Here is a 25746-nt window from a genome sequence, read left to right as displayed (position 1 = left end):
GATCTATATCTAATCTCTTTTTATTGAACCTGCTGAGAAGTCTCACCATCATTGATTAGCAAGCAGGACAAAAATACAACAGATACATACAAAATCTTTGTATGTCTGTACTAAACATAAGAAAGTATACTGAATTTTTGTATCATCTCCTATTGAATTAGTCAAGTTTGCCATCTCCAAAATGTGCACACATGTGCTGAGTTTCTAGTCAAACTGACTTTCTGACATTCTGATGTGATAAAAGGCTCGCATCAGTCTTACCTGTGAGATGCTGACAGGAGAATGCCAAATGAATCTGCTTTAAACGTTCCTATAAAAATCCTCACACGAACATTGTCACATATCCATCCATGCTCTCGGGACAGAGCTCCCCCAGCAAAGTTCCTGTTCGGCTCCGCGGGTCACGCTGAGAAGATGAGGAGCCCTTTTCCCGCCCTGAGCCCCTCTCGTTGCAAGTCTTCCAGCAATCCTCTGAACAGTCAAGTTCCCACACCAAATTCTCTCTATTCACAGCTGCGATACGTTGTCAGAAACTAGCTGAGATTTGAGAGACGAATAGCTTGACATGACAGCTTTAAATCAGCAATATATTCTTCCTAATTCTCAGCCTCCCACTCTCTCCTTGAAGGTAAAGCGTCTCCTAAAAGAAAACAAGCTTCACTTTTTGGTCCTACACATGCGACGGCACTTCAGTGTGGCACGCTTTCTCTCTCTCTCGTGCTCTCTCCTCTCTTTTCTCCCATTGAGAAGCCCCTCAGTACGAGCCTCTCCTCTTCCCACTGACGGGTGTGCACGCGCAAATGTGAGTGCAGGCGTGTTTGCGTGTGTGACAGTACGCCTTGCAAGTGGGAGAGAAAAAAGAGAGGCATCACATGTCTTAAAGCAAGACAGCCCACTGTAGCTGGACAGAACAGCATCTATACAGCTGATATAACCTTGTGCTTTGTGCGTGTGTGTCTGCAGGCTGGAATGAAGTAAGACGGGAGTTCGTTTTGCAATATGCTTCTTCGATTCTACATAATATTGAAGGTCTAAATAGAGAGAGTGAAATATGCTCAGAGCAGTGAGCATTTAATATAAGTGTGTCCGCAGCTGCGTTTGTAATCATCTCATTATCCTAAGATTGCTGCTGTGTTTCTTTGCCTGTTTGTACAATCTAAATGGCTCTTTGTGTTGTGCCCGGCTCTTGCTGGTTGTTGAGTGTTGCCAGAATAAAGTTGCAGCTGGCACGGCTGGCACAGAGAAACAGTTGTCCCATTTATGCACGCTCGATGCCGTTGTAGAATTCAGGGCTTATTATAAATTGACATTTTTTGTAGGTTAGCTAGTTTGAAGATACAATTGATAGATCTTTCTGTCCCCAACCGCATTTTACTATAACAGCCGAAACCGGAGGGCAACCTGGATATAAAAATGTAGACAAACCTCTTGGAATTTTACAGTCAGCGGCATCAAGATGAATTCTTCCTTTCTTGACACAGCCGACTACGTTGTGACATTTTAGTGGCGGTAAAGCTGACAAATGCTGCTCAAAGCAGCTGGAGCGGAGAACCTGCGCGCCGCAGTCACCTGAATATCTAAGGACTGGAAATGGATGTGCTCGAGTATGAGAGTTGATGAGCAGATCAGGACCAGAGATAAAGCTCTTCACTTTCCCCAACTGACGCTTAAATCTGAGATTTATTTCTGAAGGTTGGAGCTCGGTTCTACTTGAGCGCAGACAGTGAGCCTTGCCAAAGGGTGTTTTTCGTCCCCTTATTGTTGTGGGGGTATCCATGCGCCAGGCAGTAACGGAGGCAGCCAAGACTGGAATGACTGACTGGAGTGGAGGGAACTGTGGTACAGGGGGAAAATACATTGTAACAAAGAGGCAAATATTTATTACTCCCCCAGTAGGGTGCTGTTAAGAGACCAAGTGACTGGTTACCTGCTGAGGTAATTGGAACCTGTGTAAGGGTAGCTGTTAACAAGATGATTTCCTGCAACTGTGTGTACGCTAGAAGTGACCAACCGGTGATGCACACGCCACGTCACACCAGAATGGTTTACTCTGGAGGCGTCAAAGCTGTATATCATCTCAATTTTTACTAAAGTGAAGCAAGCAGCTGTGCGCTCAAGGCTGGACGTCAGCAACAATAAAATACAAATAAATAATTTTATTTGTAACAGATTTCGCTTTCATTTTACTGTTGCTTGAAAGAATTTAGGTAAATCCACCAGTATAAAAATTTACTTGGCATGGGCTATTTTAGAAGAGTGCTCATGTTCAATTATATTATAGTATTGCTACATAATACTATAATAATACACATTAGCCTCTTTCACACAGTAATTCTGGGAAATTACCATTAATTTACCAGAATGAATTTACCAGTAAATACAAATATGTGCTGTTCACACATGCAGTGACATTCCGTCTTTTTACCAGTAAGACATCATTCACACATCAGTATCAAAATACCGGTAAATTCGTTGAGAAAGCGGAAGTACCTGTGGCGCCCGTTGAGCTCAGTGTTGTATTTGTAAACAATCCACGTCGTTCATATCCACGGTCCGTATTTTGTTGTTTTTACGTCTGTGGTAAACTCTGACAGTCGCGAAGTTGCTCATGACCCAACAACATTGCATGAGGTGACGTCAAACCGAAAATGCGTTTTAAACAACAGTACTGTTTGCACTTTAGGCTTCACAGAGAGCGTGCTAAGGACGCCGGCAATTCGGCAAGTAGGTGGTAAGCTGTTTTAAACAACTTTGGTGAAGAAATGTGGACGTAAACTTCAGGTGTGCTCGACTTTCAAGCAGCGTGTGTGTGGAAATGTCCTTAAAACAGTGTGGGGGTAAACGCGTCATCTGTATTAAAACATTATGATTGGTCTGAAGCTGTCAGTGCGATCTGACGTCGTCCGTTCTAAATGCCGGTAATCCTATATTTTTCATTTCACACATAGCGCTTACCGGTAAATTACTGGTAATCTTACAACCTGTCTTACTGGTAAATTGGGAGCACTGATTTACCGGAAAGGTTCTGTTCACACATGATCTGTTAACTGCAATTTACCAGTAAATTACCAGTAAAGACTGCATGTGTGAAAGGGACTATTGTTAATGTCAAAATACCCCAGCTGTAATTACTATGTTTACATGTACAAAATTGTGTCAATCTGACTGCATTTAATCCGATTGCAGGTTAATACAATACAGTTTGCATGTTACATTCTATGTAATCTGATCCAAACGTCTGCACAAGTGCACAGCCAGGGTTGCCAGATTTGTGTAACAAAACCAGCAATGGACATTTAAAACTCACCCAAAAGCATCCCAATGATTATTCACAGCTCAAATACCAATAACTAATTAACGAAATCTTTTCATCTGTAACCCGCAGAAAAAAATTAACTCGCAGAAACTCGTTTTAAAGTAGCCCAAATCTGAACTCCGCCCAAAAGCAGAGGACTTGGCAACGCTGCGCACAGCATCTCTCATTGACTTCACAAGTTATCTCTGGATAAATGTACAAAGTCAAAGTTGAGTTGGAGAAAGATGTTCTCAAGAAGTTTTCTGATATAGGCAAAGTAAACACAATTTTCGAATTGTTTTATGTAGCTAAATGTTATAAAAGTACACATGAACGCTGCAGAATGTACAGCGTGTGACCCCATTACCTTAATAATAAGGCGTGTTGCCATTGCATTCTTATTGCATGTTTCTGTGATGAGAATCATGTGATACATAAATAAGAGGTAAATATAAGACATACATGAACTTAAATTCTTCTGCGCATGTGTATTTTTGCATCCGATTGAGAAATTAATACATTCACACATTTACATGCATACTTTTCTCCTGCTGATCGGATCACAGATCAGACTACACCACCCCTTTCAATACAATTGAAATTTGCATCCGATCGGCCTCAGTTGTATCGAGTAAGGTGTTTACATGAAGGCTTTTCAATCTGATTGAGCCATCAATACGATTACAAATGGATTATTTGTATGTAAATGTACCCTAATGGAGCTATACACTCTATGTGTTGTTTTTAAAACATGTGTTAAGTGTACTATTTTAAAAGTAGCTTTGTACCTAAAGAGTTCATATAAGTATCTCAATGGTACAAACTACAGGTACCAAATTTATACATACACTCACCTAAAAGATTAGTAGGAACGCCTGTTCAATTTCTCATTAATGCAATTATCTAATCAACCAATCACATGGAAGTTGCTTCAATTCATTTAGGGGTGTGATCCTGGCCAAGACTCCTGAACTCCAAACTGAATGTCAGAGTGGGAAAGAAAGGTGATTTAAGCAATTTTGAGCGTGGCATGATTGTTGGTGCAAGACAGGCCGGTTTGAATATTTCACAATCTGCTCAGTTACTGGGATTTTCACGCAAACCATTTCTAGGGTTTACAAAGAAGGGGGTGAAAATGGGAAAAAATCCAGTATGCGGCAGTGTCTTGTGGGCGAAAATGCCTTGTTGATGCTAGAGGTCAGAGGAGAATGGACCGACTGATTCAAGCTGATAGAAGAGCAACTTTGACTGAAATAACCACTCGTTACAACCGAGGTATGCAGCAAAGCATTTGTGAAGCCACAACACGCACAACCTTGAGGCGGATGGGCTACAACAGCAGAAGACCTCACCGGGTACCACTCATCTCCACTACAAATAGGAAAAAGAGGCTACAATGTGCACGAACTCACCAAAATTGGACAGTTGAAAACTGGAAAAATGGGAGCTTCGTGCCCTGGATGTGCATCTCACAAATCTCCATTAACTGCAAGATGCTATCCTATAATAATATGAGCCAACATATCTAAAGAATGCTTTCAGCACCTTGTTGAATCAATGCTACATAGAATTTAGGCAGTTCTGAAGGCAAAAGGGGGTCAAACACAGTATTAGTATGGTGTTCCTAAGAATCCTTTAGGTGAGTGTATGTATACATATTAAACCCCACTTTTTTTGAAAGGGTACTGCCCCAGTGACATATTTTGGCAAATTATTCTACTTATAGGGAAAATGACATTGGAAGGTGAATTTAAAGGAAATTCTCTCATTCATTTCTTGACCTCATGCCATCCCAGATGAACACAATCAAATAATTTATAATAAAATGCCATAATGTTAACTTCTTATATGGGGCTCAAAATGAATCCATTCGGTTAATATACAGGTTAATGTATATCTTGTGACGTGAAACATACATTTGTGAGTCAATATTTTCATTTTTGGTGAACTATTTCTTTAACCTATCAAATTTTTTATATAAAAAGATATTCATAATACATAAGGCTAAAGTAAAATATTAAAAAAATAGGGGTGTCTATCAAATGAAAGTATATATCACGCCATGTCGCAGTGGGTGTTTTCAGTATGGACATCTTTATTTATTGATTATAATAGGAGTGATTTAGTTTTGATGCATTGTGGCCAGTGTGAGTAAAAAAGGAAGCCAAGAGTAATATGAGACTAATAGTTTATGAGTCCCTGTGAACTTTGAGTATAGACCTTGAATTTTATTATAGCCGTCATGTTGACCACTGCTTTCATCAGAGTCCTCGTGCCATAATGTAATGGTCGTGACTCAGCAAGATACAGGAGCCAAAGAAGAATGACTTAATAGCATGCACGCATGTGACAAAATGGGGATAATTAGTAACTAATGCACTGCCACAAAAGCACAATAAAAGGGGAGAAGGTGGAATTAAGGCGCTACTGCAAAAAAAGATTGTAAAAATAGCTTAAATAAGTGCATTAGCATTTGACTAGCTGTGTTTTTTAAAGTCCTTTTGTGCTGGCCGACCTTATGAAAATGTATGGCTTTTGAATATGGCTCATGTTTATTTTGGGAGCTCAGAAATCACATTTGTTCTCCGTCAATGTCGCGCTTCACGAAAACTTAAAACAAAGACTTTATGGAAACATCTTTATGTGCCTCTAAGGACGACTTAAAAGAAAAATCATCCAATTAGCTGTTTCTCATGGAGATTATGCATGTTTACGGCGACACCGCCGTTCTCCATCTCATTGTTTTGCCATCTGGGGTTCAGCTTTCCCTATTTATAACTATTTAGCACATTGTAAGGCTTGTGTTTTGGGACAACGTGATGATTTAACAGTAACTTTATAACCAGTGTAGCTTTCACTCTATTCTTTCTAAGCATCATCTCTTGGGCTCCAAATATTTCCAAGCATCTGTCACCAAAGTCCACGCCAAGCAGATCCAGAGCAATTCAATTGCTAGTTGTTTGCACCCAAGCACCACTGGTAAATATAGCCAGTCAGATGTTGCCTCTTTGCACAACTGTAAAATGTTGCAATAGCACAGGCCTGTCTAAAACCCCTATATACTTTCTTCTGCACCAATACACTCTCTCTTACTTTTTCGATCTCCCAAGTCATTGACCAAGGTTATCACAGCCAGACCAGAATCGAACAACTGCTTGATAATGCAGACATGGATGGCGGTGAGTCTTGCTAAGGTGTGCTTTGTGGAGTAAGTCATTTACAAGACGTCTTCAGAACGAGTCTCCAAAGCAAGCGGGGGAATTCTCTCAATGATTCATCAACTTAGTGAAGTAAGTGTCTGAACTCTGAAGCATGTATAAAACAATCTGGCTTTGCTTGGAGGTGCCTCAAGGCCAAAAGAGCCTGGAAATGAATTACAAAAGCTGAAGAAGTTTTTGTTTGATCAACAGAAAAGCAAGTAGTCTATCTATGCAGTTCCCTGGGTCTCTAACAAGAGAAAATGGCTGTCCTTTATAGGCATTGTCGTGGAAAAATAATACTAATACATAGGATCTGTCCGTCAGAGATGATTTATTTACTTGTACAAGGACTCAACACATAACGACAGTGAAACGATATGTGAAGAAGTGAAGAATCTCAAATCCTTCCTTCATTATATACTGACATTGAGTTTGTACCACCCCCCCACATGCTATTCGATCAAAACAACTCCTTATTAGGTGTAGTTTAGACACTTCTGGGTGGTTATATTTACTCTACTTGTATCCAGGCAGACGATACATATGTTTTTTAAGCACATCATCACACAAACAAAAACCACACTTGCACCTTGCCATACTTCCTATCCCGAGCTCTATCGAGCTAGACTTCCTGTCCTAGACTTCACCCCACGCAGATTAAAATGTCATGACTGACATAAATCATACAATGAAGAATACAAAAATAATATAAATGCATAAAGAATAAATTTCCATTACAATTCCACCCCAATGTCCAAATGACATTTTTATCCAGACTTCCCTGCAGGCTTTTACGCTGCTCTCAGAAGCCCTTCGTTTAAACATTGATTGTAATACTTTAAGGAACTCAACCAGTTCAAAATTATCCTTCCCCATTTGATCCTCTTCCTCTAATTTATAGTCATAATTACCATGAAAAGCGATCACCTTGGTTGTTATTAGATTGTTAATGCACTTTAAAACATCATTTTTAATGTAGCAATTTACTCATCCCTTGTAAGCTTGCCTTAGGTTTTCAACACATTATTAATGCAATAATACAAGTGACAAACCTCCCATCCAAAAACACAGATTTCCTAAAGAACATCCTTAAAGATAAAATGAAACCTCGAAACACCAAAGCTTACCGGCTGACCAGTATAAACATTTCTGTATCATGAATCAGCATTTGTGAAATCTCACTGTGACGAGGTTATGCAACTCACTAGTAAGCTAAACATAGTTACTTACAGTACATTCCTACAGGTATATGTGTATGTGTAAAATTGTGTAGGTATGCAGATCCTCTTCAGCCCAGGCTGCCCGCTTTAGCCGTAGAGGGTCGTGTGAGGGGCGAGGTTCCACTAGCACCTCCTCATTTGCAGAGCCCTCCCACAACTATCATCCTCATTTTGCTCCTCAATTTTATTCTCAATTTCCTCCTGTTCGACCCGTTGGTACATCATTTTAGTCATACCTTTATCAATTGTTTTCTCGATGAGACCTCTTAATAAATGGTATGCAACAACATCCACACCACTTCAAAATAGCAATCATTACACCTATTAAGAACAACACAGATGAAATCTACCCACTCCATTTACCAAACCACTTTTTTAACATGGAATTGAAAGGATGATCTACATATTGTAACAGTACCACGCCCTCCAGGAAAAAGCTCATCGAAATCAAAAAATTAGAAACAGGAAGGGAATTACCCTCGAATGCGCATGCTCAATAGAACATTTTGGATATTTTGTGTCATTTTACTTAAATTGGTTCAGTTGTGTGAACTTTACGTTTTAACTTATAAACAACAAGTAGCTATTTTAAGCAAACTCAACATTTTAATTAAAAATAAGTAAACAGCATTTTCATAGTAAGGTATACTTTTTGATTTTACAGATTGTGTTCTGAGCTTTACCTTTACCAACATATTGTAGCAAAGTCAACCCATCTGGGAGGATTAGGGTGGACGGGCTTTTTGCCAGGGCTTAGTGGTATATTATAGTACTCACGATAGCCCCGGCAAAGGTGAGTGAACATGAATCTGCGGCTGGCGAACATAAACGCAACCCAAAACTGGCTGTCCAGATGTACTGGCACTGAATAAAACACATTGGAAATGTCCACGGTCATGTAAAATGCGGTGTTCAGTGGTATTTGTAACAGGATGGTATAAGGGTTGGGCACGTTCGGAGCCCTTGCTTCTACAGCCGCATTTACTGCCTGTAGATCCTGTACAAATCTCCACTCAGTGGGCTCAACTTTTCCTCTAATTTTCTTTACCGGAAATATTGGTGTATTTTCTGGTTACTACGAGCATGGAATAATAATTCCTTTTGCGAACAACGAATCAAAAACAGGTTTGATACAGTCCTCTGCTTCTTTTTTTTTTTCTTTTGAGAGGATCTTATGGTTTTCACTGGCGAAAATCACTCTTTGGTGTGATCTTTACGGACGCACATGATTTAATGAGACCCACATTATACTTATCTGTGGCCCACAGATGGAGTGGCATCGTGGACCGATCCACCCCATGTGTGCTGCCAACTGTCGCTGCGCTGCTATTCCCTGCGCTTTCGCAGAGAATAGCTCTGGTGTGCGGTTCTCCGCACACCTAAGGATGGAAAATAAGACATGTCATCATTTTACATATGCCAATTTGTGGCATTTGTGCATGCACTTACTATAGGGCCCACATACTCCCTTTCATATCAGTAGCTTTGGCCAGTGATATGTAAGGACCAGCATTTGCAACATCATACAACCTAGAAGCACATTTAGGAAGCATCACACTCAATGCAGCCCAGGCCCCATTCCAGTACAACCAATTTGTGGTCAACTGATCACCAGACTGCTGTGCCCACGCCGCTTGGTAATCTGCTTCGATTTCCCAGGTGACATGAGCTGTGCAGTGCAAATCTTCTGGTGACATAAAATCTGAGGATGGGCGTGTACATTAGTGTGTTTTCAAACCAGCATCACTCTCAGGCCTCTCCCCCACAAACACACTGAGGCACACTTCCTTACACAGAGTCACATTCAACCCAGTCACTTCATCACACCATACCGTCATGTGCAGTTTACACATGATGTCTCTACCGAGCAAGTTATATGGGCAAGTTCTGCTAATTAGAAAAGAGGTAAAAAAAGAAGTTTGATTATGTTCATATATACATTGTAAAGGTTAAGAAAAAGTTTCTTTAACAACATGCCCTGTGGCACTGAGGGAACATTTTTCATTTTTTTTTTTTTTTTATCATCTGTACAGATTTGGGCATATAATCAGCAATATTGAAGTGGGGGCCCCTGAATCTACAATAAAAAGAATCTTTTTGCCTGAGATAGACAATAAAACATATTGTAACCTTTCAAATGGTTTTCTTGCAAAAGATTATTTAGTATCACAGAGTAAAGTAGGAAAAATACTTCTTACCCCGGCCAAGCATTCTTCATTGCGACAGAGCATAAAAGAACCTACTTCAGTCTCCTCTCCACCGGCCCCCTCCCCGCTATTTAGCACATTTCAGTCTGCATGAGGTTTTTGAACTTTTAGTTCGGGGCATTGATCTTTCCAACGATCCATTGAATCACAGTTGAAACATCCGCGTTAATTCCACCGGCCGTTCCCTCGTCCCCGTCCTCTACCTTTACCCCTGCCCCTTCCTCTGTGGCCACCTCTCCCCTGCGGGTTAAGTGTTGGAAAACCGGAGTTACGATCCTGTTGTTGTGGATCGTTAAGGGTACATTGCATCATGGTGAAATTCATATCTTGTGCCTCCTGTTCTTTATGAGGCGTTCTTGTTTAAGTCTCTTCTCGTGGTGTTCCGCATGTCTCACCACTTCCTCCAATGTGGCCGTTTTCCCCCCGTCCAGGGTAGCTTTGATAGGTTCAGACAGTTCAATATCTAGATTTCTCATGAAGTACATTGGTAAGTGCATACTGTACGCCGGGTGGGGTTCATTATTGGGCATTTTTGCAGTTATGCCAGAATGTCTCTCAAAGTCTTTTTCTAATCTTGCCAGGAAATTACTCACGGTCTCTCCATCTTGTTGTTTTCACGTAGGAGTCCCGTGCAGCCACAGCGTTGACATAGAGATCGGCAGGGGGTATCGGTGTAGTTGGTAGCACGGGGCTCCTCCGACTGCTCCATTTTGCTGTTCATCGTATGGGGGTGATGCCGGCTTCGGAGGTAATTGATTGTTTTCGGAGAGGGTTTGGGTGTACAGGAGACTGGAAGTGCGACCCACATTGCCAGGTCCACTCAGGTCACATACATCACAGGAGGAAGAAGAAGAAGAATCACTATAAGGCATTATTTTAAAATACTGCTTATTCAATCTTTCTTCAGATTCTCTAATGAACATATCCATTACTGTTAACAATCTACCTTTATTCTTAGAATGATCTTTCTGTATTATTTTGGCTCTGAGCTCTTTATTTTTAGTTACACTGAAACTTATTTCCCCATATTTTTGTATCAGAGGTATGATTTCTATCCATCCTCTCCCATAAGTTCTTATTAAACCGGTTTCATCTCTGACAGACAATCCACTTTCCGTGTTCCATTTAGGACGGGGAGCGCTACTTCCCGTGTTTTCCATTATCTACAGGCGGGTACAATTCCTCTCAGTAAGTTTAGGAAAGTGTTTTCCAGTGATTACTATCACACAGACCCCTTTCTAGAGTTACGTATCCTCTACAGGCGGGTACAATTCCTCAGTAAGTTTAGGAAAAACACACTTTCCAGTGATTACAATTTCACCCAGACCCCTTTCTAGATAATTCTTTTTTTTTTTTTTCGTTATCTACAGGCGGGTACAATTCCTCCAGTAAGTTCAGGAAAGTCCAGCTTTCCAGTGATTACAATATCACTCAGACCCCTTTCTAGATAACATATTTTTTATTTTATTATTATTTACCGTATTATCTCCACTGGTTCGTCTGGATCCCGTCACCTTTGGATCAGAGTCAACGCCCACGTCCCTTCAGCTGGGGGTTTGGGTCACCTCTCCTATCTATGGTGAGTTGATCAAACCGTTGACCCTTTCCTCGGGTTATTGGGATGCCATCCTCGTCGCCAAATTGTCGTGGAAAAATAATACTAATACATAGGATCTGTCCGTCAGAGATGATTTATTTACTTGTACAAGGACTCAACACATAACGACAGTGAAACGATATGTGAAGAAGTGAAGAATCTCAAATCCTTCCTTCATTATATACTGACATTGAGTTTGTACCACCCCCCCACATGCTATTCGATCAAAACAACTCCTTATTAGGTGTAGTTTAGACACTTCTGGGTGGTTATATTTACTCTACTTGTATCCAGGCAGACGATACATATGTTCTTTAAGCACATCATCATACAAACAAAAACCACACTTGCACCTTGCCATACTTCCTATCCCGAGCTCTATCGAGCTAGACTTCCTGTCCTAGACTTCACCCCACGCAGATTAAAATGTCATGACTGACATAAATCATACAATGAAGAATACAAAAATAATATAAATGCATAAAGAATAAATTTCCATTACAGCATTTATTTGAAATCCAAGTAAACAAGTTATTAAGCATCAGATGAGGAAAAGAGGTTTCACCTGAAAAAAAAAAAAATGTGATAATGTAAAATCAGATTTGAAACTTCTACCCTCAAGGCAGGATATGTCAAAGTCTAATGCTGTGTTCACACCAAAAACGTGCCGCGTTAACCAACAAGGTACTTGCTATCATAGTGAAGTAATTACAGAAAGTGGGTGGAGTCGCAGAAACCCTTCCCATGACGCGAATTTCCGCGTGAATGTCTTGATGACTAGAATTTCACGCGTGAATGAAGCGAGTAAACTAAAACTGTTCAAGCGGCAAACTAGGCGCCGTACACGGCGATTTTGACGCCTAAAACGCGGCTGGTGTGAACCCAAGGTAAGGCAACATCTACACTAATCTGGATACATTTGAAAACTTGGTGAAAAACGCTCATCATCCACACTAGTTGAGATTTTGGACCATATCTGCTGTAAACCCTAACAGAAATACAGTAGCATAACAAAAAGCAAGCAACCAACAAAACATCATGTCATACGTTGACTGTTACAGCTATCACTGAAAAAATGATTAATTTTTTAAGGTAAGTGGTTGCAATCAATTTATTTAAAGGAATAGTCTACCCTTTTGCCATATTAAACTATGTTATTACCTCAACTTAGACAAATTAATACATATCTATCTTTTTTCAATGTGTGCACTGTACAGCGCGTTGTGAATGTGTTAGCATTTAGCGTAGACCCATTCATTCCTGGTACCAAACAGGGAAGCCACCAAACACTTCCGTGTTTTCCCTATTTAAAGATTGTTACATGAGGATTTATACCAGTAAGTATGGTGCCAAAAATAAAACTTTTTTTGGTACCATAGGAATGAATGGGGCTAGGCTAAATGCTAACACATTCACAACGCGCTGTACGGTGCACACATTGAAAAAAGATAGGTATGTATTAATTCATCTAGGTTGAGGTAATAACAGAGTTTAATATGGCAAAAGGGTAGACTATTCATTTAAGCTACATTTAAACAAAAAATGTAAAAAATTGAAAAAATAAATAAAAATTACAACTTTTGTTTAAATTTAGTTTAAAATAAATTGATTGCAACCACTTACCTTAAAAAATTCAGTAAATTGAATTAATATTTTTTCAGTGATTCCTGATTAAAAAAAATAATAATACATTTACATGAAGCTTTTTGTATCACCAAGTAGCATCTGGTTAGGGTCAGAAGGGGGAAAGGTCATGATAAACTCGATTATGTTCTAACTAACAAATTGTATGTGGAAACAATTAAAGAGCAGCTATTTCATTGCTCAAAACAACATTGTTTTGTGTATTTTGTATAATACAATGTGATTTATGGTTAAAAAACACATTATTTTCCACATATCGTACATTTTTTAGCTCCAGATTTCACTCTCTTCCTGAAACGCACAGATTTGAAAAGCTCTGTGTCCCTGATTGGCCAGCTAATCTGTATGTTGTGATTGGCTTGAATACCTCTGACGTCAGCAGGAAACGTGACGCTCCTTACCAAGTTTGAAAGATTTGGTTGCTAACAGGAGTTAAGTCCGAAGCGGGAGGAATTATAATAATGTCGGTCTTGTCTGCATCACCAATCCCAGGACGTAAACTGTTGCCTACAATCCATGTGTTTGTTGTAGTCCAAGAAAAGAGATTTAAAAACGTGAATCGGACAATAGGTGCTCTTTAAATTATGTAAAACGTGATCCCTTTAAAAAGTAGATACAATTTACCAGAGAAATGTATTTGTCTGCTAGCAATATTTGTTTTTCCATTGTACTGACCTGATTAAATAAACTCTGCAAATGGCTCCTCATTTGAATTTCAATGCAGGAACTGTGTATATAGTGTCCATGAGTTAAACACGTTACATATGAGCCTACAGCGTAATCAGTCATCACCTCACAAATCGAAATTACAGCATATCTCAGTGTTTGCTCATTAGATCTCAATTACTGTTTAAGAAATTAAAGAAATACACAAATAAGCTTGTCGCTACATTCTCCTCCAGCATTTTGTGAGAAAGAAATGTTGCTGTTCTTCTGCAATACAAGTCAATATTTATGATAGCTTGAGGACGTAGAATGATGTGGAACGTTGCGTATTGAAGGACTGAATGTGTTGAAGGCTCGTCTTAATTATTCCCTAATGGTAAAGCAGAAGCAACACGCAAGCCTGTGTACTCTAATTGACACTGTGTGAAATCTCCCTCAGGTGCCGTGGCACAGAAACTGATATAAAACAGGGTGTTTGTGCATTTTTCAAAGAGGCTGGTTTGAAGAAATCCGTGGGATAAGAGAGACAGAGACGACTTATTTGTCTCAGAGGTGTTTGTGTGTGAAAGAAACAGAGCAGATTGGTGGCTTCTCGCAATCCCTGTGGAATAACCCATCTATTACCGGTTAGAGACGATAGTGAGAGTAGCCTGTGTGTTTGCTTTGTATGTTTTCTTGCTACCATTTCACACTATGTTTGAATTAGGTCAAGTATGTTATCAACAATTATGTACATATTATACTTTACCATACCCCACGAGACAAAATAATAGGGGCTTTGCGCAACAAACTTCTACATATTGCAAAAAAGAACACATGTCTTGTTTAGGTCTTTTGAACCTGCTTTATAAAATAAAGAACTCAAGATGCCTTTAAAAAAAGCCATACAAAGATAAGCATAACCGATGTCCATTGCATATGTGGACAGATATTTTAAAGTATTATTAATACTCTTCTTCTCAAAACTAATTCTGAACTCTTTTTTTAAATGCAGTCATCAGTTTTATCATGTGACAGTGGTGTGAAAAAGTGTTGGCCCCCTTCCTGATTTTTTTGCATATTTGTCACACTTTAATGTTTCAGATAAACACAAGTAAACACAACATGCAGTTTTTAAATAAAGGTTTTTATTAGGAGTGGAAAACAAAATCCAAACACACATGGCCCTGTGTAAAAACGTGCTTGCCCCTAAACCTAATAACTTGTTGGGCCACCCTTAAGGGCAATTTATAGTCGTGCGTAGGTTCTACGCCGTAGCTACGGCATAGGCTATCCGTACAGGTGCGTAGCTTTGCGTAGCCTGACGCGCACCTTGCAAAATTTTTAACAGCGTGTCAGTTCAACGCGGACCGCAAGCGCTGTCATTGGTCCACCAGAACCCCTCCCGTCAGGTAAAAAAAACTGCATCATAGGTATTTCCGTTTGCGACGGGAAAACAAAGAATGGCCAAGTTGAGGAGTGATTTAACTTTTATGGATGTTTATTTACATTGTACACAAGAAGTTGCTGTTTCTTCTTCGTTTGTGGCTTAACTTGCAAAGCTTCTTCTTCTTTGGCGTTCGTGCTGCTACTGTGGTTACACGCGTGGTTACTGCCTACCAGCGGCCTGCGCGCGTGTTTGCACGTCGACGCGGACGACGACGCAAAAGTATAAATGAAAACCGATGCGGAACCTACGCCGTCGTGGCTACGCCAAAGGACCTACGCATGACTATAACGAGCCCTTTAGCAGCAACAACTACAATCAAGCATTTGCGATAACTTGCACTGTGGAGGAATTTTGGCTCACTCATCTTTGCAGAATTGTTGTAATTCAGCCACATTGGAGCGTTTTCGAGCATGAACTGCCTTTTTAAGGTCATGTCACAACATCTCAGTAGGATCGCGGTAAGGACTTTGACCGAGCCAATGCAAAGTCTTCATTTTGTTTTTCTTCAGCCATTCAGAAGTGGACTTGCTGGTGTGTTTTGGATCATTGTCCTGGTGCAGAAAACAAGTTCGCTTCAGCTTGAGGTCACGAACAGGCCGGACATTGTCCTTTAGGATTTTTTTGTAGATAGCGGTATTCATGGTTCCATTGTCAGTAAAAAAAAGGGAGGGGGGGTTGTGGTGGTCAAGCACTTTTTCACACAGGGCCATGTGTGTTTGGATTTTGTTTTCCCTTGATAAAAACTTTCATTTAAAAACTGCATATTGTGTTTCCTTATGCTATCTTTTATAAATATTTAAATTTGTTTCGTCATCTGTAACTTTAAAGTGTGACAAACATGCAAAAAGTCTTACGATTCGATTCGATTATGATTACTATGTCAACAATATGGTTTGATACGAAATCCGGTGATTTGCTATGCATCAGGATGCTTGCGTTCTCAATTTTTAACATTACTACACAGGTAAGTCTGTCTCCCTCGCACTTTTACTGTTGCGGCTCTTTGTCGTCTTTATTGTCAAAGGCCTGCATTAAAACTCTGCTCCAGAGATGCGCGTTTCATTAATATGGCCTGTAACACTTTGAGAAGCAATGTGGCATCTTTAACGTGTCGATTGAACGCTTTAAATACTAACGAACTTTAAACAGCGGTCCAAGTTCAAAAATATACCTCATATACCTCACCTCATAGAGAGAGAGAGAGAGGCACACGTGAGCAAGGGAGAGAGATGTGCAAGAGAGACGGGAGTGAGAGAAACGCGCAAAAGAGATTCACGACCGAGCGAGAGATAAAGAGAGATGCGTGCATGAGTGAGAGACGTGCGCGAGCAATGCTTTTATAATAATAGATTATTATGTTTTCATGCATCAATGCAATAATCTTTAACCCACAGATGCTTGATTGGATTGAGATCTGGGGAATTTGGAGGCCAAGTCAACACCTTGAACTCGTTGTGTTCCTCAAACCATTTCTGAACCATTTTTGCTTTGTGGCAGCATGCGTTTTCCTGTTGAAAGAGGTCAATGCCATCAGGGAATACTGTTTCTATGAAAGGGTGTACATGGTCTGCAACAATGCTTAGGTAGCAGCATCAAAACAACATCCACATGATTGGCAGGAACCAAGGTTTCCCAGCAGAACATTGCTCAAAGCATCACACTGCCTTTGCTGGCTTGCCTTTTTCCCATAGTGCAACCTGGTGCCATGTGTTCTCCAGGTAAATAACGCACACACACTTGGCCATACACATGATGTAAAAGAAAACGTGATTCATCAGACCAGGCCACCTTCTTCTATTGCACCGTGGTCCAGTTCTGATGTTCACATGCCAATGGACTGCAGCTACGTAGCCCAATACTCAACAAACTTTGATGCACCGTATGTTCTGACACCTTTCTATCAGAACCAGCATTCACTTTTTCAACAGTTTGAGCTTCAGTAACTCGTCTGTTGGATCGGACCACACAGGCCAGCCTACACTCCCCAAGTGCAATAATGATCCTCGGCCGCTCATGACCCTGTTGCCACCGCTTTTCCTTCCTTGGACCACTTTTGATAGGTACTGACTACTGCAGACTGGGAAAACCCCACAAGTGAGGCCATTTTGGAGATGCTCTGACCCAGTCATCTAGCCATCACAACTTGGCCCTTGTCAAAGTCGCTCAGGTTCTTTGAAGACAAAATGTTTACTTGCTGTCTAATATATCCCACCCACTGACAGGTGCCATGATAACGAGATTATCAGTGTTATTCACTTCATCTGTCAGTGTTCATAATGTTAAAGCTGATCGATGTATATATAATAGCTTAATTTAAAGGTGTAATGTGTTTTTTGTGGCATCTAGTGGCGGTATTGTGAATTGCAACCAACCTCAATTTCGAAACGTAATGAGATGCTACAGTAGCTGCCACTGGACAAACATGTCATAGTCTGAGACAATGTAGGGACAAAACGCGATCTATAAAACAGTTTGTCTGTTGGGCTATTGTAGAAACATGGCGGCAACTTTCAAGAAGACCCACGGTGTGTGTAGATAAAAACGTCTATAAAATAAAAACAATACAGTTTATTAGTACATGTTAATGATATGCAAAAGATAAATACACCAAAGTAATCGATGATGTGAGTTATCATCTCCAACGTAAACTCTTTTCTTGGACTACAACAAACACACAGATTGTAGGCAACAGTTTACTTCCTGGGATTGGTGATGTAGACAAGACTGACATTATCATAATTCTTCACGCTTCGGACTCACAGCCTGTAAGTTGACTCCTGTTAGCATTGCATTGTGAGCGAATCTTTTAAACATGGTAAGGAGCATCACGTTTCCGGGTGACGTCAGAGGTATTCAGGCCAATCACAACAGCGTATTGTGTGAGATTAGCTGGCCAATCAGGGACACTTTTCAAATCTGTGCATTTTAGGTGAAATCTGGAGCTACAAAAATGTACGGTATGTGGAAAATAATGTGTTTTTTAACTATAAACCACAGTGTATTATACCAAATATACAAAATAACGTTGTTATTTATGAAATAGGTGATCTTTAAACATCTTAGAATTCTTACAATATGTACAGGTAACCCTTGTATGCAAAAGCTACTCTTTTAAAAACCATACCTGATTCAAATAGAAGCCTGCATGTTTAAATTGGGATATTGGGGTCAAAGTCACTGTCTGATGTATTCTGAGGAAGGACATATCACTCAACAGCCAACCTATGGCAGTGATGGAAGCTGGGGTGATTGAATGAGAGCAGACAAGTGTCTGGTACACGGGCATGCTTTCCAAGACCCTTGTGACTCACTCCCTGTTATGTGTTTGTTAAGATCAGAAAGGGCTGGTCGTGTTTGGCTTTCAAGAAAGCCCACAAGTGTGTGACTCAAATGAACTACGGCTTAAGGACAGCAGCATATGGTAAATGACTTGTATTTTTGTCACCAGCCATTGGTAGAGGACTTGTCATGTGACAGGAGAGTTATTAGATTCTGCAGGTGCGATGGAAGAACACAATACGCAACCAAATTACAAGGTTGTCAATGAGATCCGGCCTGCCTAGGTCATAAAGGGCTCTTCATATTCAGCTCTGTCAGACAGAAAACATTTATGGCACGAGAGACGCCACTGTACGGTACAGGCAAATAATGTAGAGTCACACAGGAGAGTCTCATGTAGCCAGATTTTGGTTTGGCAATTTAAAGCACACTCTAAAAAAACAAACGGTGCTATATAGAACCAAAACTGTTGCTTTGGATCGTAATCATAGAAGAACCTATTTTAGTGCCATATAGCATCGGTGAAGCACCTGTGTAGAACCATATAGGTGCCATATAGAACCACTATAGCACCAAATATGGTTCTACATAGCACTATATGGTTCTACACAGGTGCTTCACTGGTGCTTCACCGGTGCTATATGGCACTAAAAACGGTTCTTCTATGATTACGAGCAAAGAACCACTTTTGATGAACCGTTTGGACAGGAAAAGCCAGTCAGTATATAAAGATTGTATAGTAGGGGTGAGCGGGGCACAAACTAATGCAGGGTTAATTGTAACATGGCTACTTTACATACTTATACAGGGCAGAGCAACCTGTGCTTTGGGACCTTTTCTCTTACTGTCAGAAGATGATCTCATGTGAATTTGTGAAAAAGTTTGATGTGTTTTAGTCAAGATATTGAACGAAGAGTGTTTTGGAGATATGGAAGTACATTTCTTGATCTTTTGGTTTTTTTTCTGATTTCTCAGTTGGGTGTGCAAGTCAACAAATCCAACCTTATTAATTTATTAATATTCTTTTAATCACTGTCTTGTTACCTAAAGCAAAACATCATTTCGAAACATGTCAACAACTCCTAGTAACTGATAGCTGGGATTGAAAAATTTTTACACAGCAGGGTTAGTTGTAACACAGTGTTACAACTAAGTGTCCTTTATACAATGATAATGAAATGAAAACAATGGAAATACTATTCATCACAATTCATCACTGTTAATACAATATTAAGGAAAAAATCTAACAAGTACTGTTTTTTATCTTTATTGTGCAGCCCTTTCAAAAAAATCTATTTATATGCATTGATGGTTAGATGAAGGACCATAGATGGATGAATGTGTGGATATCTATTTAGGCAGATACATAAACAAAATCCACCTTCCCTGGTACATAGACAGAATTTTATTGAATTATTTGTTTAAACAAAAATTTCTAGCAGGTGTTATTACAAACCCTCTGTTTGTTACAATTAACCCCGCCTATGGGGTAAGTTGTAACGTTTGCACTCCTGTCACTTTGAATGTACTGTAATTACTTTAAGTGTTAATTTGTAGCAGAGATATGTGTGTTGATTGTGTAAAAAAATTATTAATCCAACTTAAATATTTTTTGAATGAGTCAAAAAGCGTAACTTTGTGCCCCGCTCTCCACAACTGTTAATAGGTGTATAAACACTTGAACAAAATGTAAATTAAAGGATTAGTCCATTTTCTTAAAAAACTCCAGATAATTTGCTCACCACCATGTCATCCAAAATGTTGGTGTCTTTCTTTGTTCGGTCGAGAGGAAATTGTGTTTTTTGAGGGAAACATTCCAGGATTTTTCTCATTTTGATGGACTTTAATGGACCCCAACACTTAACAGTTTTAATGCAGTTTAAAGTTGCAGTTTCAGCGGAGTTTCAAATGACTCCAAACGACCCCAAACGAGGCATAAGGGTCCCATCTAGCAAACGATTGTCATTTTTGAAAATAAAAATAAAAAATATGCACTTTTAAAGGAACACGTCCAGATTTGGGGAATTTAGCTTATTCACCGTATCCCCCAGAGTTAGATAATTCCTTACATACCTTTCTCATCTCCGTGCGTGCTGTAACTCTGTCTGACGCAGCCCCCGCTAGCTTAGCTTAGCACAAAGTCTGGAAGTGAATAGCTCCAGCTAGCAAACTGCTCCCATTAAGTGACAAAATAACGCAAACATTTTCCTATTTATATGTTGTGATTCGTACACATGGGCGGAGTGATTTGCACAACTCTGACCGAACTCTCTGCTCCACACCAGGGGCTTCTAGGGTGCTGCGAGCAAATCACTCCGCCCAAGTACCAGTGCTTTGTCTTCAGAGAATATAGTTCCCAGTATGTATACTGTTAAAAGATCGTTTGTCTCATATCACCTTGTTATTTGTACACGGTGTGAATATACAAAATTCACAGCACATAAATAGGAAAATGTTATTTTGTCACTTATTGGGAGCAGTTTGCTAGCTGGAGCCATTCACTTCCAGACTTTGTGCAAAGCTAAGCTAGCGCGGGCTGCGTCAGACAGAGTTACAGCACGCACGGACATGAGAAAGGTATGTATGGACTTATCTAACTCTGGGGGATACGGTGAATACGCTAAATTCCCAAAATCTGGGCGTGTTCCTTAAAACCACAATTTCTCCGGTCCTGTGACGCGCCAGCGTGACCTCACGCAATACGCCATCACGTCAAGAGGTCACGGATAATGTATGCGAAACTACGCCCCAGTGTTTACAAGTGTTGAGAAAGAGGACCATTCCAACTTTGTTGTATGTCAAATGATACTAATTAATGTCTTTGTGTCAGTTTATTGTTTAAAATGGTCCCCAAATGTGCGTTTCATGTAACATGTGACCTTTCCACGTCATTACGCAATTACGTGAGGTCGCGCTGACGTGTCACAGGACCGGAGATAGACGTGAAGTTGTGGTTTTAAAGTGCATATTTTATTTTTTCTTGTCAAAAATGACAATTGTTTTACTAGATAAGACCCTTATGCCTCGTTTGGGATCGTTTAGAGTCCTTTGAAACTCTGTTGAAACTGCAATTTTAAACTGCATTAAAACTGTTACGTGTTGATGTCCATTAAAGTCCATTAAAATGAAAAAAATCCTGAATGTTTTCCTCAAAAAACATAATTTCTTCTCGACTGAACAAAGAAAGACATCAACATTTTGGATGACATGATGGTGGTAAGTAAATTATCAGGATTTTTTTTTTTAAAGAAAATTTACTAATCCTTTAAGTTGTGATATCTGCAAAAATATCTGCAAACGATCAACAATACCTGTGCAATATCTATATGGAGGTCAGTGTGCCAATAAAAAAAATGTCTAAAACCCACTGTGAGATATAAAGAATAACATGGCAAGAAAGAGTTCCCTGAGATCAAAGCTTCAAAGAGAAAACCCAGGGTTTCGGCAGTCTGTAAGCATTTTCACAATGCGGTGGACAAAGTAAAGTGCAGTGTGTCTATTTTTTAAAATCCTTGGTGCTTTTTGTCAATGGAGAGAAGACATGGGTTGGCAACTTAGATCTGGAAATGTTAAAAATTAGATCCAGCTAGGTTTAAAGTGAAAATGCACAAACGCTAATATAATAATAATAGTGGGATTTCATAATACTGAAATGTGCAAGGCCTTTTAATTGATGGATAAAGAGAAAAGAAGGTCCCATTTAAAATATCCCTCATTGTAAGCACAAGTTGCTCTTTTCATTACATCCTTTTGTCTGACCAACTCCACCGCAATACTATTTTGTTTTCAAGGTAACTCATGAATGGGCTTTAGATTGTTGTGATGGTACTGTTTGTGCCGTATAGCTGACCTTCCGCAGTGGACCATCATTTCAGCTCTAGTGTTTCATAAAGTGATTACGAACGGATCTGACCTCTGGCTTTGCAGCCATAATACAAAATGGCACTTGATGATGCCTGTCAATCAGAAAGCAACAGAGAGTGTAAAGGGTGAACGAGAACTACAATTTTGTGCTTTTGTTGAGAAGGAACAATGCATTATAGCCTAAATGGTGATATACTGTACCACTTTCCTTTGATAAAGCATTGTGTAAGTAGCGCTCCTGTTATAGCTTGGGTGTCAGGACGAAGGTCAGCTAAAACAGAATACATTGTAAGTACAGGCGTAGTTTCTTTCCCTCTATTATTTGGCCGTTATGTAACAGGTTTGTCCCATATTCTGTGATGTTTCTAGGAACAGGTTAATACAGAGGCATACTGTAGCTACTGTAGAGAAAAGCAAAGCTCTCAGGTTAACTGGGTTCTAGTTATATTTAAATTAAGCATGAATAGAATAAAAAAATACAAATGTGACAATTGTTTAAAAAATACCATGGTTGGATAATTTGATTTTGGATTTAATGAGAAATATAGTTCACTTGTTAGGGCTTTGTGTTAAAAATGGGTTTGATCCCAGGGAAAACCTACTAATAAAAAATATATATAAGTATAAACTGAATGCACTGTAAGTCGCTTTGTATAAAAGTGAGGTCACACATATAGAAAGTAGATGAATGTAAAGAATGTATAGATTGAATGGACTGTAAGTCACATCAGCCAAATGCATATAGTGAATGTAATAAATATTGAATTCAAAGAGTTCAAAATTAATCGTGGTTAATCTGAGCAGTTACTGAGACTTTGTTGTAGAGAAACAGCTGAGATAGTAAAAAGACCTTGTGATTTTTATCTATGTGCAGCCAAGAAAACACAGCAAAAAGTAAAAAGAACAGAGTATAATTTTTCATCACCCCTAATGAATTTCTTTTATGTTTCCCAATGTATTCTGCATTTTGTATGTCAGTTCTTATAACATTACTCGACAGATAACAGATTTAACGAAATTATAGATTACATTAAAACTGAATCCTTTAAAATCATACATTTCTGAGGTACTGTTTTAAAAATAGTTCACCCCAAAAATTTTATTCTGCCATCATTTACTCACCCCCTTATCCTTCATTGAACACAAAAGGAAAAATTGATGCCACTCTTTCTCAGTGATGAGAGAAATTTTGGTCTGCTTCGGCCTGAAAGTGAATCGTACAAAAACCTATGATTATCATAAAAAATAATAATGAAACTGTCCCTGATGCCAACATCACAAGGGCGACAGCAAATTGTACACAGGGTTCCCACACCTTAGTTAACTTCAAATTCAAGGACCTTTCAAGGACATTCCAGGTCCAATTCCCTCAAACTCAAGGACTAAATGTGGGGACACATTTCAAGTGAGAGCAAGGTTACATCGTGTTACCTTTTAAGATAAATTTTTACAGTTCCCTTTTGAGGGAACTCGCGCTGCAGTGACACTTTGGGGACGCCTCCAGGGGTAAGTGCGTCTGAATGTGCATCAAATTCAACCAATGGTGAGGCTTAACGACAAAGACAGGGTGACGCGGGAGCCAGGAAGTATATCGCTATCTGAAATATTGCCAAAGACGGCGTTACAGGGACACAGGAAGCATGGCAAGGGAGAGGCAGCGCCTCGTTCCCTTCTCAGGGAACAACAGTTACATACGTAACCAGAGACGTTTTCATGTGTCAAACACAACTGTGCAAAAAAGCATTTTGGTATAAATCAACATTCGGCTACAGAAGATATAAGCATTTAAAGCGAACAGTTTAGCAGGTGTGCTTAAAAGTCTAGAATTTTTATGAGATTATCCTACACTACACAGGGAATAATATGGATTTTTTTCCAGAAAACTTCTTGCATAAAATAGATTCAACCACTTTCAATGACCTGTATCTATGTATGTATATTTTCAAAAACATCCCAGGGACTTGAATTTTTTTCCCAGAATCAAAAACTTTCAAGGACCCATGGGAACCCGGTGTACAAAAGCATATGAATGTGGTCATATGAAATAATACAAATTAGCCAACTCATAAAATACATACAAATTGTAATGAAATTGCTTGTCTGTTCCTTACAAAATGGCTTTGAAAGAGTTGGGCAAATTATATGGACTATTGTTATTATTTTTTAAGGATTTTTTGACTTTGATAGTTTCCAGTCACACTTTATTTTTATTATATGGAGCACATACTGTATCATAAACATCATGTGTAACTCCATCACTGTGTCTGAAACTGAAACTAAAAAGGTAGCTGGATGTAAAGGTCCAAAAATTCTTTTTTTTATGTATTTAATTTTTTCAAACAACACACGCACAGTGCTGACTGACTATGAGGCTGATAATGGCTGTGTGTTCTACGAGTCCAATAGACTCGGGTAGGCTATTACACACAATGTTAAACAAACCCGGGACCCGAAGTAATAGATTAGGACCCGACCCAGACAATCATTAAAAATATAGACCCGTACGGGGATCTTGGGTCTTCCGTGTTGACCTCTACACTGTCAAAAATAAAGATACAAAGGCTGTCACTACGGCAGTACCCTTTAAAAAGGTTGTAATATGTACCATTTAGGTACAAATATGTGTCTTTTAGGTACCAATACGTATCTTTGAACTACCAAAGTGTACCTTTGAACTACTAATATGCACTCTTTGGGTACAAAGGTGTAACTTTTTGAAAGGGTACTTACCCAGTGTCATCTTTGTACCTTTATTTCTGAGAGTGTACTTCCTCCAAGATCCCAAAGTGTTCATTTGATGGACACTTTATTATCCAAAGGATTAGGCTCTTGTGCTAAATTGCACTTGTTTGACGTCATTCTAACTTAAAAACTAACTTGTTTTTATGCTGACATATGTCACATGATATCAACATGGCATATGTAGTACGTCCGAATTCACTTAAACTATCCATATTTATATTATACTGTTTAAACAGTCATCTAATTCAGTCCCTACTGTCACAGTATATGGACGCAGGGCATGTATATTTTATAGAAGAAGAAAATTAAAGGCGCATGGAATAAAATTAAGTCTGAATAAATGATGATGAAGAATGTATCCCTTTAAAATAAAATAAAATAAAATAAAAAACTCCTTTTGTGCCAGTGTAACCTGTAAAGATTAGTGCAGTGCATGAGAATTTTCTGTTCTGTAACTGAAACAACAAATATTATATTTTAAACCATTCGCCCTAAAGTGATACCCAAGCAGAAATGTACATGGCAACCTGAGACAATGTCCACTCCTTGCTTATTTTTCTCCAAGCTGTTCATCTCACAGCCTCCCAGCGGACCTGAAGGAAA

General features: G+C 39.3%; 1 protein-coding gene across 4 annotated transcripts in view; it reads right to left on the bottom strand.

Moving 5' to 3' along the window:
• Positions 1-25188, bottom strand: part of tafa1b (TAFA chemokine like family member 1b) — a 218764-nt gene extending 193576 nt beyond the window's left edge. For 2 of the 4 annotated variants that reach the window (XM_055185176.2, XM_055185177.2), the window contains exon 1: positions 25132-25156. In XM_055185176.2, the coding sequence (XP_055041151.2) occupies positions 25132-25141 (10 nt within the window). In that variant the 5' untranslated portion in view covers positions 25142-25156. Of the gene's footprint in view, positions 1-261; positions 871-25131 lie in introns of those variants that run through there. The other 2 variants (XM_055185178.2, XM_055185180.2) reach the window with 2 other exon arrangements.
• Between the last annotated feature and the right edge of the window lie 558 nt (positions 25189-25746).

Source organism: Misgurnus anguillicaudatus, chromosome 14, assembly GCF_027580225.2.
Source record: "Misgurnus anguillicaudatus chromosome 14, ASM2758022v2, whole genome shotgun sequence".
In the NCBI taxonomy this organism is placed as follows: Eukaryota; Metazoa; Chordata; class Actinopteri; order Cypriniformes; family Cobitidae; genus Misgurnus; species Misgurnus anguillicaudatus.
Note: the sequence above shows the minus strand (reverse complement) of the source record. Positions and strands in the feature narration are given on the sequence as shown.